Source organism: Phocoena sinus, chromosome 3 (assembly GCF_008692025.1).
Source record: "Phocoena sinus isolate mPhoSin1 chromosome 3, mPhoSin1.pri, whole genome shotgun sequence".
NCBI lineage: Eukaryota > Metazoa > Chordata > Mammalia > Artiodactyla > Phocoenidae > Phocoena > Phocoena sinus.
The window spans coordinates 168,015,896-168,031,129 of record NC_045765.1 but is presented as its reverse complement, the minus strand read 5'-3'; the positions used below and the strand labels follow the sequence as shown (position 1 = coordinate 168,031,129).

General features: G+C 41.4%; 1 protein-coding gene across 1 annotated transcript in view; it reads left to right on the top strand.

The window, feature by feature from the left end:
* Positions 1-15,234, top strand: part of ADCY2 (adenylate cyclase 2) — a 455,891-nt gene that overhangs the window by 121,099 nt on the left and 319,558 nt on the right. Inside the window, exon 3 of the mRNA XM_032629124.1 lies at positions 1,671-1,832. Coding sequence (XP_032485015.1) covers positions 1,671-1,832 — 162 coding nt within the window. The remainder of the gene's footprint in view (positions 1-1,670; positions 1,833-15,234) is intronic.

The following is a 15,234-nucleotide window of genomic DNA, read 5'->3' as shown; positions in this document are numbered from 1 at the left end:
GGATGCTGCCACCCATCCTGCAATGCACAGAAAGCATCCATCACAAAGAATTTTCCAGCCTCAGAGGTCAATAGTGCTGAGGCTGAGACAACCTGCTTAAGAGAATCTGCACCGTTACTTTTTGATGGTAATATGCGGTACAGATTCCTGACTATGCAGGAGGGGAAATGAGCCTGGCGTCCACCCAAGCTCCCCTCTCTTTAAATCCAGAGCAGAGCCTTTTGCCTGCATCCTTCCCGTGAATTTACACCCGGACACGAGCAGAACAGCTGGTGCCGTCTCTTGTGTCCTTCCTGCTATTCCAGGCTTTAGGATTCCTTAAAGTAACTCGGGTCACCCTGTAAAAGTGGGGCAAGCTCTTTCCTTAGCCTCACTTATTTTTTGAGTGAAGAGCTGTGTGGTGAATGAAGCTACCAAATCCCCACGTTCCCTATTTTTCTGACCTTGGCCTGGTCTTTTTTCCATTTGATTTATCACCTTTTTATCCCTTTTGATGCTCTGCTTCTTTTATAATGACAATGGCCTGTTTTATTACCTACTAAACCATTTTCTTTTCCATTCCGAACTTTTCTCTAAGCTGTTTCAAATGGATTTTTTTTATTGAGGTGACATTCACATAACATAGATTAGCCACTTTAGAGGGAAGAATTCAGTGGGTTTTAGTATATTCACAGTGTGTGCCATATCCAGCTTTATCTAGTTCTGGAACATTCTCATCACCCCAAAGGAAACTCATTCCCTATTGAACAGTTACTTCACATTCCTCCTTGCCCCAGCCCCTAAAAAACACCAATCTGCTTTCTGTCTCCGTAAATTTACTTTATTCTGGATATTTCATATCAATGGATCATACAATATGGGGTCTTTTGCCCTAGCTGTGTTTCACTTAGCATAATGTTTTTGAGGTTCACCCACATGGTAGCTGGATCAGTATTCCCTTCCTTTTCAGGGCTGAATAGTATTCCATTGTATGGATGGACCACATGCAGTTTATCCATTCATCCATGGATGGACATTTGCGTTGTTTCCACCTTTTTAATATTGTGAATAGTGCTGTCATGAACATGTGTGTACATGTATTTGTTTGAGTACTTGTTTTCAGTTCTCTAGGGTATATATTTAGGATCACATGGTAATTGTATGTTTAACCTTTGGGAAACTGTCAAACTGTTTTCACTACAGGGGAATCATCTCTAAGCTGCTTTATTTTGTTAATTCCATGCCCCTCCTCTTGGCATCTGCTTCTACCAACTCCCCGCAGGTGGCAGCCATCCATTCTCCCTGAGTTTCCCGAAACAGTTTGACAGAAAACTTAAAGAATCCAGATGTGCATTCTAAAGCACAGATATAAAACTCTGAGAGTTTAGGACCAGCTTTGCAACCATACCCATGAAGTGCTCAGATTCACCTAATGTCTGCAATGGTTTGGATACCAAAACTGAAAATCCCCAAATTTTGAAAAAGAACCTTTTTTCCCCTCCATCACAATAGTTAGTCCTTTTTTGTAACGCAGTGGATTTGTTTGAACATGCCCTCTTTTTGTCGTAATATTATTTCTTGAATGGCTGTGGTTCCTGGGGATCTGTGCAGCCTTTAATGGGAAGGAGAAGGGGAGCGTTTGGGAACAGGCATTCTCTGTGACTCTCACTGTCCTTCCTCCCCACCTGTAGGTGTCATTCTTCCTCTTCATCATCTTCGTGGTGTACACCATGCTGCCCTTCAACATGCGAGATGCCATCATCGCCAGTGTCCTTACCTCCTCTTCCCACACCGTCGTGCTGAGCATCTGCCTGTCTGCAATGCCGGGGGCCAAGGAGCATCTGGTCTGGCAGGTAGGTGCACCTCCACCTCTGCAGGGTGACCACACCTGTTCAAGGTGTGACTGTTGGCTGGTACCTGGCAGGTGCTCCAGGTCTGCTCTCTGATGTTGACCCTGAGTGTCGCTAATGGGTAGCCAGCCACTCCCCCCTCTCTGCAGTGGAATCAGCAGTGACTTAGCAATTAGCAACAGTGAAAATTGGAAGTGGCAGTTCCATTTTGCTGATTGATGGTTAAAAGCTATTATTATACATTGTAATTTAGTACTCTTAGTTTTAAGAGTTAGAGTGAAACAACGTATATAATTAAATTCATAATTCTCCCCCATCTCTCTCTGAGAGATTTCCAAAACCCCATCTTTACAGAGGACAGAAGAGCTCTCTATTTCTTAATCCTCTGGCAAGTCCAAGGACATAAAAAATAGTTCTTTAAAATGCTTCAACAGCAAATTTAGCTTTACTGCTAAGTGGCATTCCAGCAAAGCCTTCCTATTTAATTAGTTAAAAGCATTTAAAAAGCCATTTAATTTCCTGTTACGTACATCTGTAGACATGAGGGGCAGTGGTTTGCACTTATTCTTAACAGTCTCTTTTTTACCTGTAAAAAGTGTGCTTTAATTTGCTGGGTTGGAATCAAATGTAACAAATGCAGCCAGTGTACAGAATGCAGCGGGGCTGAGAGGAGTAGTTATGAACACCACTGTCATTGAAAAGGGGATTTTAGACGTGAGTCGCTTGAGCCCTGAGGGTCTCAGAAACCAGTTTGTCCTTCACTTGAAGGAATGTTTTACTTGGAAACTTGAGATGGAAATGGAGGTTTACCCTTGGGTCTGTAGTAATTGCTCTTAGTTGGAAAGCGTTCTAGGGACCCCTTTCCTCAATACTCGTCTCTGAGCGCTCATAACAAACATTCATTAAGCATAGCCTGAGCACTTGTGAAATGTCCTCTGTGGGCACTGAGTGAGGGTAAAGCTCCTCATCTGGCACAGTGGTGCCCGTTTCCCATTGACTTGTTTGGACGTTACTAAGAAGCATCCCCTCCAGGAAGTGGAAGGAACTATGTCTTTCCTGTGACAGAGCAGAGTAGTCACATCAGTAACCTGCATCGCCGGAGACACACACGGTGGCTGGTCAGTAACTAATCAAATGAAAGAGAGAAGGTGGGTGTTTTATTAAAAGATTGAAACAATCCAGCTGTGCCCGGGATGAGGTGGAAGAAGTGTTCCTTTTCACACGAGTTCTGCCCCAGCTTTTACTTGCTTTTCCTACATTTCACAGCCTCCCATGAGGATATTCATGGGACATTTCTCCTTTCTCCCATAAATTCCATTCTTCCACCCTCCCTGTAGTAGGGCCATTAAGCTCAACCTTAGGTAGTCACATTCAGGTCAGGGTGATGGGTGTGTTTTTCATAGGAATGAGGACATAATAATTTATGTAAGAATATTATGTAACAATAATAATTTGCTCTGCCAGTTTACACTATAGAAATCACTACAGGAAAGTCCTGGTCACACAGGCAACAGGGCACTCATACATATTTCACTGCTCATGGCATCTTGCTGGTCGTGGGTTACCGTGGAACACATACCTTGAACATTTTGTACTTATTTTTTCTGCCCCTTCATGAATAAAGAAAGTGTCTGCTGGTGCAGATGAATAGAAAAAACATCTGGGAAATGAGGATTATGATACCTGCCTGTGAAGATCAAATGGGGTTAAAAAAAAAAAAAGGAAAAAAAGAAGTGATTTACAAAGAACCGGGCATATTTTAGATATCAAGTACTATACTGAGGGTTTTTTTTTTGTTGTTTGTTTGTTTTTAGCACTGTTATTTTCTTGCATTGGTTAAAAAAAAAGTGGAAAGAATGTAATCTTAAATTTTTATTTACTCAATTTCCAAACCAACAAAGAAAAATACTTCTTATCAGTGGACAGGCAGAGATAGGATAATGATAGGATAATTCTAGAATAGCAAAAGAATAAACATTCTTTTTTCCATAAGAATAATGTTGAAGGAACAGAAGAATATAAAGTCAGGTTTCCATCACTTCAGAAGTAATTTCACAGTGATTTCAGGAATGAGAATTCATTCTCAGGCTATGACCTATCATCTACTTGAGGAAATTTATTTAATACCTGAAAATTGTGGATGATGTCTCCTAACACATTTAAACACAAAGTATAATTCCTAATACATTTATAGACCTACCAGTACATTGCAAATCCAGTATGGATAATTTTTTCTCCTAAGCCTTTCAAGGATAGGTTGCCCCCAGATGTGTTGTTCCGTTGCCTCCAGCTGCTTTAGTGTGGCCTTCCTACAATACCATGCTCCTACATAACCATAATGCAGCTATCAAAACTGGAAATGTGCATTGTTTAATTCCTGACGTTCTGGTTCCTCCAGCTTTCCCAGTAATGTCCTTTACAGAACAAGAGCCCATGCATTGCACTTTGTTCTTAAGTCTCTTTGGTCTCCTTCTGGATGGAACAGTTCCTTAGTCTTTCTTTGGCTTTTATTAACGCTTTTGAAGGTTGCAGCCAGTTATTTTCTAAGATGTCCTTTAACGTGGGGGGTCCAGTGTTTCCTCATGAATAGATTAAAGTTATGCATTTTGGCAGGAATCTCAGAAGGGATGGTGAGTCCTCATCACGTTCTATCAGGGGCGTGTACGTCTACTTTGTCCCATTATTGTCAGTGGTCATTACTATCAGGGTGCTGTCCACCAGCCTTTTCCACTTTGAATTACTCTTTTCCTCTTTGTCATTAGTACACATTTTGTGGAGAGGTGCTTTGAAACTATGCAAATATTCTGTTTCTCATCAAACTTTTAATATATTTATTTGCTTGTTTGTATCTACGTAGTCTGATGTTCAGTAGATTATAAACCACTGCTGTCACTTTTTATTTTGATGCCCATATGGTCTCAGATTTGTCCAGCAGGTGCCTCTCCAAGCTGTACCTTTGACTTGTCCCTGTGATTCTTTGAGCATTTCCTCAATTTCTGGCACAAGCTATTTTGGGTTCCTCTTGTGCCCTCCCTGACCTAACCCTAAAATCAGCCATCCCTCCAAGGAGCCCTAGTTCTTTTTGGTGAAGAATGACATTTAGTGGCAAGATCTGGGCTTTAGGCCTTTCTGTTGCCATTGGGGTGTCAGTACTCCAAGTGCTTTACATCTCCATTTATTTTTATATCTGCCTACATCTTAAACAGCATGACTTCACACTGATATTTGAATTTCCATTCCAGCATAAGTTTTATGCCAGTTTTCTCTCTTTCCATTGTGGCTCCCTTGACCAACAGTGAAAAATATTTAGCTCTCATGATCCTAAATATATTTATTTATTTGATGAAACCCTGCATGTAACCAGTCTCCTGTTGCAACTGTCAGCCCCTCCCCCTGCCCTCTCACTTGAGACAGCTTCCTTCCCCCACCCCCATGTCCCGTTCCCCCAGCTGGAGCTCTGAAACCCAGTCCACGAGAGGGTGTCCCCCACCCCAGCTGGGACTCTGACACCCAGTCCACGAGAGGGTGTCCCCTCCCCCAGCTGGGGCTCTGACACCCAGTCCACGAGAGGGTGTCCCCTCCGGCAGCTGGGGCTCTGACACCCAGTCCACGAGAGGGTGTCCCCCCACCCCAGCTGGGGCTCTGACACCCAGTCCATGTGAGGGTGTCCCCTCCCCCAGCCCAGGTTCTGCACTTGACTTTGCCCAGTGTAGGAACTCCACACACCCAGCCCAGCTTTGTCATCTTGGGTGAGTTTCGCTTCCCCCGTCCTGTGTTGGTGCAGACGCTTCTCTTCTCTGCCTCACCTGAGGGCTGGGCACTCAGTTATTCAGGAGGGAAGGAAAAGGACAAGAAGAGAAGGGGTAGAGGATGGGCCCGGAAGAGGAAGACAGCAAACACATTTTGAACGGACTTTATTTGTAGAAGAGGAAGAGATTCTTGTCAGTTACTTTGTGTGATTCCCTTTGTACTGTACTGGTCTTGGCACCTTTTCTTCTAACTCTTTTCTGTCTTTGTTTCCTAACTGGATTTCAAAGAAAAGCTTTTCTGGAATCTGAGATTATTAAGGGGATCTGGAATCCTTAATAACCAAGGGAATAAATTATTTTGATGTTAGGAAACTTAAAAGCAGTTTTGTACTGTCTATGTAAGAAGGATACTTTGTTTGCCTATCATGAATTTAGCAGAGGTACCAAAGCCTTTAACAATTTATGGTTAACAAGAAAATAAGAATTTTGCCTGTATCAGTAGGATAGCATGCGTTTGACGGAAAGTTCCACAAAAGCAGCAAGGAGTCTTTTTTGCCTATGATTATATCACGGCAGAGGGAGACTGAAGCTAGGAAAGCATGATGAAACTTCCCACCTCATGCCATGGTGCCTGCCTCCTGCTTGGGCCCTGGGAGGAAGGGTGGCAGCTATGCAGCCATTAGACAAGGTTAGGGATCTGGGTAGGTGCCTTGCCTCCCAGACTGGGGCAGCTGGTCTATCAGTCAGGAGCCCAGTCCATCCTGCAGCACTCCATTTTAAATATGTACCTTGTCTGTTCTTCATTTGTTAAACTTCTGTAGGTCAGGTACACTGTCAGCAGGGTACTGAACCATCCTCAAGGAATTTCCAAATATTCCTATTCACATATTACAATTGAATTTTGTATTTGAAATTTACTTAATTTTTTAATGTATTTATCTCCTTGGTATTCTTAGCATGGTCTGAATTTTCATTTTCTGTATGTTTTATTTTCCCGTAAGAGAGGGAGGAATTTGAATATAGATTTCTTTCACAAGCAGGTTATATGAGAATCCATATTTATTAAAGAAGATAAGCCAAGCAGTGCATATTGATTTTCTAACAGGATTACTCATATTTCAGAGAAATTTTATAGGATTCCTTTATGCAGTGGGTACTTTAATATATTTAAGTTGTGATACAATTTGAAAAATTTTCATTTGGACCTAAAATAGAAAATATAGCCTGTCATCTATGGCAAGTGTGCAATCGTAGTAACGCAGATTTGTTACATAACTGATTCTTTTTCAGTATAATTCAGGAACTGTATATTGGAGTCTGGAATTAAATTGCATTTAGGATCTAATCTGAGAAGCTCAAAGGAGAAACAGCACGTTACCAGCTGCCCAGTTTCTGGCTGTGGAAGAGACAAATTGTTAGGAATTTGGATCTCTGTTCTTGCGGTTTTGTCTTTAGAGAAGCTCAGGATATTAATATTTTCCAAAGAGGGGAAAAGAGACTGTATCACTCTTCATTCTGTGTAGCATCCAGTTATTGATTATGATCTCTATCCTATTTGAACAAGGTATCATTTATCTGTTCTAAAGATATTATAATTTGGAAGGAGTGGGGTAAGCATAGAGAAGACGTTAAAAACAGGAAAGTACCTAATGTGACTGTGTCCTGAAGCAAATTGAAATGCACTTCACAGTTCTGTTCTCCTTTTGCCTTCCTTACCCTTCCCCCAGCTGGACAGATAAACCTCATTCTCCTCTAAATGACAGGAACTTCGCACCATCACCGCATCAGAGAGAGTTTGGTAGGGCAAGTGAACAACAAAACGAAAATTAGCACTTCCCTGCAGGATGCCAAATCATTTAAAAATGCCCTGGCAATTTTAAGAATGTTTGAGGGAACCCTCCTACACTCTTAGTGGGAATGTAAATTGGTGCAGTCACTATGGAGAACAGTATGGAGGTTCCTTAAAAAACTAAAAATAGAACTACCATATGATCCTGCAGTCCCACTCCTGGGCAGATATCCAGAGAAAACTATAACTCAAAAAGATACATGCACCCCAATGTTCATAGCAGCACTACTTACAATAGCCAGGACACGGAAGCAACCTAAATGTCCATCGACAGATGAATGGGTAAAGCAGATGTTGTGTACATATAATGGCATATTACTCAGCCATAAAAAAGAATGAAATAATACCATTTGCAGCAACATGGAAGGACCCAGAGATTATCATACTGAATGAAGTAAGTCAGAGAAAGACAAATATCATATGATGTCTCCGTATATGTGGAATCTGAAAAAATAATACAAGTGAACTTATTTACAAAACAGAAATAGACCCACAGACATAGAAAATAAACTTATGGTTACCAAAGGGGAAAGGAGGAGAGGGAGGGATAAATTAAGAGTTTGGGATTAACAGAAACACACTCCTATATGTAAAATAGATAACTGATAACTGATAATATAACTACTGTATAGCATAGGGAACTATATTCAATACTTGCAATAACCCTATAATGAAAAATAATCTGAAAAAGAATAGATATATGTATATTCATATACATAAAACTGAATCACTTTGCTGTATACCTGAAACTAACCCAACATTGTAAATCAACTATACTTCAATAAAAAAAAAAAAGTGTCTGAGACAGAGAAGCTTCACGTTGGTAGTTAACTATTTGACTCTAATGATGGAATGAGACCTAAGTTTATTTTCCAACATTTGTGAACCTGTTTTGGGGAGAAGATAGAAGGAACAGAGGTAAAGGGAAGCCCTTTCAGACTATGAGTTTTGTCTTGGAGATTTGATCAAAGGAGCATGAAAAAGGATTTCTCTAAAAGTGAAAAATGCCATCGATCCCCCAACAGCTGTCTCTATCCTCTTCTTGAACCTGTCATCTGAATTCTGTACTTTCTGTTCATTCAAAGCAATGGATTCATGTCAGATAACTTATATTACAGATTGATTAAACGTCAGCTGAATGGCATGTTCCACTGGCTGACATCTTGACAGGTGGTTTTCCTAGTACTTTCACCAATCCATGCATTTTTGTTACAGTATATACAAAGATCTGAGGCTCTGTCCATTCCAAATGTTTATTTTTGAGAATAGTTTGTGAAACATACCGATTTCTAGTCATTTATTAAACCATCAATGATGCTTTTTATTTTTTAATTATTATTTGAAGCAAACAGACCACTTTATTATTTTTTTAACATCTTCATTGGAGTGTAATTGCTTTACAATGTTGTGCTAGTAATGATTCTTTTTAAAACCCTTAGTGGACAGTGAGAAAGTCAGCAACCCCTATGGGGAGTCACACAAGACAGACTCCTAGGTACTTGCAGGTCAAACGATGAATCTGCTAAGTTGTGTGAATCTGAGAGAGTAATATATCTGCAGCTTGACTTTAGCGAGAACTTTGCTCTGGTCCTAAGGTATCTCTTTAAAGAGTAGAGAGAAACCCAATGAAACTCCATTGGTGCAATGGAGAGAGGATGTACAGATAGTCACTGGGAGACATTCTAAGGACAGACAGGGCTGGGGATGCTCCTAGTTACCTGTAAAGTGGAAATAATAATAATAATGCCTTCTTCCTAGGACAGCAGAGATGATTAGATGAGATGATAAATGAAAAGGGCTTAACTGGGCCAGGTGCACAGTTAATGCATCAGTTAGTAAACATCAAGTGTTGATAACAATAACTGCATAGTGATAGAACTACAACATCCTCATTATGTTTGTGGAATGCAATGACCTGGACAGGCTAAGGGAGGAGACGTACTTTCTATCCATTTTTGCAGCAATAATCACAGCGTGCCCTCTTTGAGAATGATGTACGTCAAATTTGCTTTCCCCGGGAGATGTGAGTTCCTGCCGGCCGGACTCTGGGTTCATCACTTTTGCTGTCCTTCTCAGCAGCTCATGAATGGCATGTCAGAGTGTATGAGATGGTGGACACAGCAAGCACTTTGGTCTCAGATGGAATCTGGGCTTGGATTCAGTTTCTCCCACTTTATAGCTGTACGTCGTGGACATGAAGGTGGACCACCCGGAGCCCCTTCAAAGAAAGACTGATTGTCCAGCTCTTCGGGGTGTTGGTAACAGCTGGCTTTCCATCCTTAGTCCCTTCCAGGCTGCCTCAGCTGCACAGAGCTGCCAGCCCAAGGTCATGACTTTCCAAGGGCGGGCCACATCCATGACTGATCGAGGTGGGGGGCCCAATGCAAGACGATTCTGATTGGGCAGTTCAGCGCCACAGCCTCGGTGAGTCTGTCTGAAGTTCAGGCCTGCATCCCAGCCCAACTTCTCCCTCTGCCAAGTCCTGAGTCCTTCCCTCTGCTTGGGCATTGATCCGAAGGGCGCTCCCTACTAAACACCCAGCTCTGTTTCATATGTGCTTCCTGGAAAACCAAACTACAGCATCGCATAAACTTGGCCTAAGTCTTTAGTTTACTCAGTTTTCTCATCTCTAGAATGGCAGCAGTAACACCAACCTCCCTAGAATGTTGCTGGCCTTGGTGCTGATTAGATGACCTGGTGTATAGGAAGAACCTGTTGTTAGGCTGGCCTCGTCCTCAGTCCTCAGTAAACAGTAGACAGCAGCAGCAGCGGTAATATAGTCTAAATGACTTTTATAGAAGCTGAGATAAATGGAACATGAAAATGCTTTGAGGATATATGTTAATAATCAAAGTCCAAATGACCTATGGAACTGAGTAGGGCAAAAGTTGCATCATACATACGTAAGACCCTCAGAGCCCAGGTCTGGACTGGTTGACCATTCTGTGGAATGTCCTCTGCAGACTCAAGGCAGTGAGATTCATCCTGGTGAGATGCTAGAAGCCCACACTACACTGATGAGTGAAGTTTGGAAGTTCAGCTAATACCTGGGGACCTGTGCTTCTGTAGGTTAGTAAGACACCAGCTTTTGGAGACCCAAGAGATGGCTCAACCCTTGTCAGGAGTGAGAAGAAGGTGCTTATAGGATCACTTGCCAGTTGGACATCTTGAGCTCTTTCCCTGGAGTATTTCTTCCCTGGAGAAGCCCACTCCTGTTCCCCAGCCAACCTTGGGGATTGCTCATTTGGACCAGCCAATGGTACTGTGATACATTGGATCAGACCATCCTGCATCTCAGCTTTGTGGTCCTGGACACCTGCATGTATACAGCTCCATCTCTTTGCATCACTCCTTCCACCCCCTCAGCTGAGATACTGTATTGGTTTCCTAATGCTGCTGAAAAAATTACCACAAACTTGGGTGCTTTAAACAACAGCAATTGCTAAATTCTGGAGTTTATCATTTCACAAAAATCAAAACCAAGCTGTGGTAGAGTTGGGTCCCCTGGAGGCTCTGAGTGAGAAGGTTTTCATACCTCTTTCCTAGCTTCTGGTGGTTGCCAGAAATCCTCGGTGTACCTTGGCTTTTGGGGCTTCGAAACTCCCGTCTTTTCCTCCATCTTTATGTGGCCTTCTCTTCGTGTCTGTGCATCTTGTCCCATTCTTATAGAGACACTGGCCATTGTCTTTAGGGCCCACTCTGATGATCTCAAAGCAACATCCTTAATTTAATTATGTCTGCAAAGACCCTTATGCCAAAAAAAAAAAAGGTAGTATTCTGAGGTTCCTAGTGGACATAACTTGGGGGCTTGTATTCAACCCGCTCCCGATACCAACCTCCACAGATGGACAGCAGTTCCACTCCTCTCCTTCATGGCTTGCTACAGACCCTCCATGTATTCTCCAAGACCAGAGAGTCCATGGGGCTCCCCTTCACTTGACTACTCAGGTATTACTAAACTCTATGGTGTGCAACATATGAAGATACGTCCTTGGAAGATATTTATGGTAACACATAGGAAAATAAAGCAAAACTAGAAGGATTTAGGGTTAGGAAACATATGGGAATTCCACTCTTGCTTAAACAAAACTCTCATCCATAAGGCAATCAACAAGGATTCCTGAGGAACAGTTGCAGACAGGTAGGGGAGCTAAACATCTGCCATTGGCTTTTTGCCCCATTTTTAAAAATAGGTGATGGGGTCACTTTTTTTAGGAAAAGTTGAGATAAAGGTTTCAAAAGGTTTTCAGTGAATATGCTTCTTCCAACCACTCTAAATTTTCTCATTGTTTGTAGTAATTTTGCATTTGGCCCTTTTAGGATTTTGAGGTATATAATCACATCATTTTTAAGTAAATCTTTACTTTCTGATTTTTATAGCCACCTTTTCTTTCCAATTGCTTTGCCTAGTACCTCTAGAAAAAGGTTGACAGTAATGTGGTGATAGTAGACACACTTGTCTGTTTTTTTATTTAGTAGAGTTGACATTTGTCCTTTAAACAACATGCTGGCTTTTGGGTTAAGTTAAATAAATGTTATAATTTGAAGGAAGTAACCATGTATTCCTACTCACAGACATTTTCTTTTTTCTTTTTCTTTTCTTTAAAGATTGATCTTGAACTTTATCAAAAGAGTTTCTAAAAAAAATTACCCGTGGGCAAGACTGTATGATTTCTTCCCTTTTATAATATTGAATGATTCTTGAATCTGGAATTAGCCCAGTAGGTCATGTTGTGTTTTTATCTAATTTTCTGCTTGATTCTTTTGACTAATAAATTATGAGGGGTTTTGGATCTGTTTTGACAATAATAAGAGCAAACACAGGCCGCACTGGCCATGGGCCAGGGATGATTCTGAGTGCTTCACTCATGGGTGACCATCTTCCATCTCAAATGTTTATTTAGATTAAAGATTATCCCCTTTTTTTCTGTGCAGATTCTTCTGTTTAGGTTTACTTTCTTTTCTGGGGTGTTTTTCTCAAAGATATACTCTTATAAATACAGTCTCTTTCATCTAAGGTTGCAATTATATTTTATAGAGTAGAGTGATCTCTTTTCATAGTTTCAATTACTTCTGTTCTGATGTTTACTTTTCCCTGGTTAGTTTCTTATTCTTGGGATTTGTCCTTTCTCTATTAACTCCTGAGTCATCTAGCAAATTTTTAAATTTATTTTTCTTTATTTCTCCAAGGAATGAGTTTTGGATATATTTATTATTTTTATTGAATTTCTGTTTTTTTTTAATTTCAGATTTTTTCTTTGTTAATTCCTTACATTAATTTTCTTTGGTTTTGTTTTGGTTTTTATTTTGAACTTCTTGTGTTAGATGCTTAATCAATTTATTTTTTCTCTCATGTTTATGTAAATACTGAAGGCTATACATTTTCCTCTGGAGCCTGCTTTAGCTCTGTGCTTTATATGTGCTCATCATCATTATTTTCTAGATATTTTGCTGATTTGGTTTGAATTTCTTTTGTTACACAAGAAAAACATTTGCTGTTGTTTTGATGATTGTGGATTTTTCTCTGCTGTTTTTGTTATTAATTTTAGCCTTTTTTGCATTAAGATTAGATAACTGTCTATGTTATTTCTACTTTTTAGAATTTATTAAGGTCGTTGTTTGGGAATCTAAGGCAGGCCTGAATTTCTCTTTTCCCTTACAACAAAATTGATCTTTCTACCTGGTTGCCCAATGGACTTCTTTATTTTTGAAGTCCAGCAACTTTACTGCTATTTGATGTTTTATTAATACTTTGCATTTACTCTACTATTTTTCAGAGTGCCCCTTTGTTGTTGTTTTTTTTTTTTTTTTTTTTTTTTTTTTTGCAGTACATGGGCCTCTCACTGCTGTGGCCTCTCCCGTTGCAGAGCACAGGCTCCGGATGCACAGGCTCAGTGGCCACAGCTCACGGACCCAGCCGCTCCACAGCATGCAGGATCCTCCTGGACTGGGGCATGAACCCACGTCCCCTGCATCGGCAGGAGGACTCTCAACCACTGCGCCACCAGGGAAGCCCCAGAGTGTCCTTTTAACATGAACTAAATACTACTACTGCTGCTGCCAGTCATTCTCATCATTAGCACTAGAACTCTCTGAGCACCTGTGGGGGTGAATCACTGTATTAAATGGCATTCAAGTCATTGTGTTCTTATAGCCACACAAACGCTAACTGACAGAATCTCCTGCCTCAGAGTGGGACTGCTTCCTGCCATACTCCTAGCGATGCCATTCCTTCTGGAGCCTATAGCCTCCTGAACATCCTGAATCAAAGAGGGCTCCCCGCAATATTCCTACAATTGCAGCACAGGGACCTGGCTTTTACAGGTCCCTCACCTTGAGGTCCATCTCTGCTTCCTTTCTGAATCTACAGCCTCCTTTATGGGGGTTCTCTTAGAGTGTCTTTTCTTGGTTTCCCACCTCTGGGTCCTGCTTACATTTAGTAGCCCTCACACCCACTTTGGAGTCTGGAGTTTCTACTGATCTTCTAATTTTGTCAAAAATATAAATTACCTATGCATTTCCTGTGCTCTTTGGTATTCTGGATAATTTTTAGGAAAAGAAGAATTGTAATCTTTGTGGGTCAATCTGGAAATATTTAGTTTTTAACCTTTTCTTTAGTTTCTTAAAAATTCACCTTCTATGGCATACCTAAGCCTCAAACTCTAGATCAAGACATTGACCAAAAATGAGAAGGGAAAGCAGAAAATAACAGATGAAGAGTTTAAATAGAGTTTTATTTATAATATAGAATATTTTCCTAAGATTCCTAGCCATGGCTTGGTGTATTAATTAGCTCAGGCTGCTGTAACGAAATGGCATAGACTGGGTGGCTTAAACAACAGAAATTTATTTTCTCACAGTTCTGGGTATTGGCAGTCTGAGATGAGGGTATCAGAATGGGTTCTAGTGATGGCTCTCTTCCTGACTGGCAGATAGCTACCTTCTCACTGTGCTCTCACATAGCAGGGAGAGAGGAAGAGGGAAAGAGAAAGAGGGAGAGGCAGACAGAGAGAGAAAGGGAGAGGAACAGGGAGGGAGCAAGCTCTGTTGTCTTTTCTTATAAGGACACTAAAATCAGACCAGATCAGGGCTCCACTCTTAGGTCTCCATTTAATCCGAATTCCCTCATCACTCTCAGTGCAGTCACACTGGGAGTTAGGGCCTCGACGTGTGAATTCATGTGGGGTGGGGGGACACAGTTCCAATAATTGGTTTGTCTGGTTTACTAAAAGTTTAGCAAGTCTGAGTCTCAGTGTTGTTCAAAGCACTCATGATGCTACTGAGCCTTCTGTTCTAATCCTGGACATTCCTGCTCTCCTTTCGTCCTTTGACCTGTTCTGCTGGGAGAGAGACCCGAGTAGACCAGAAGTAGAGTTGAGGTGGTGAAGGGACCCATGTCCTCGGCTTCTCACGGACCGGTGGGGAATCACTGATCTGGAGATGAAGGCTGAGGTGGTGGGAACCTTCCCCATGGTCCCATCCTCTCCTGCTCTGTGTTATTATTATGACTTTCCACAGGAATCCTCACATCGTATTTCATGATGCTTATTTGTCTGTATGTCCTTCTGTCACATGTTCCCTGGGCCTTGATATGAGCTTTTGAGACCTGTGGCAGGAGCCAGAGCTTTTAAATATTTTTATTTGTCCCAGCACCGGGGGTACATAATGTTAAATGGATGCCTGCATGAATAGACACATGAGGGATGGAATGAATAGGCACACACACGCATGACCGGGTGTAGCAGCATTGTAAGCATCCGTGTGCCTTGGACAGCACCCAGCGAGGGGGACAGTGGGCAGTCCTTTC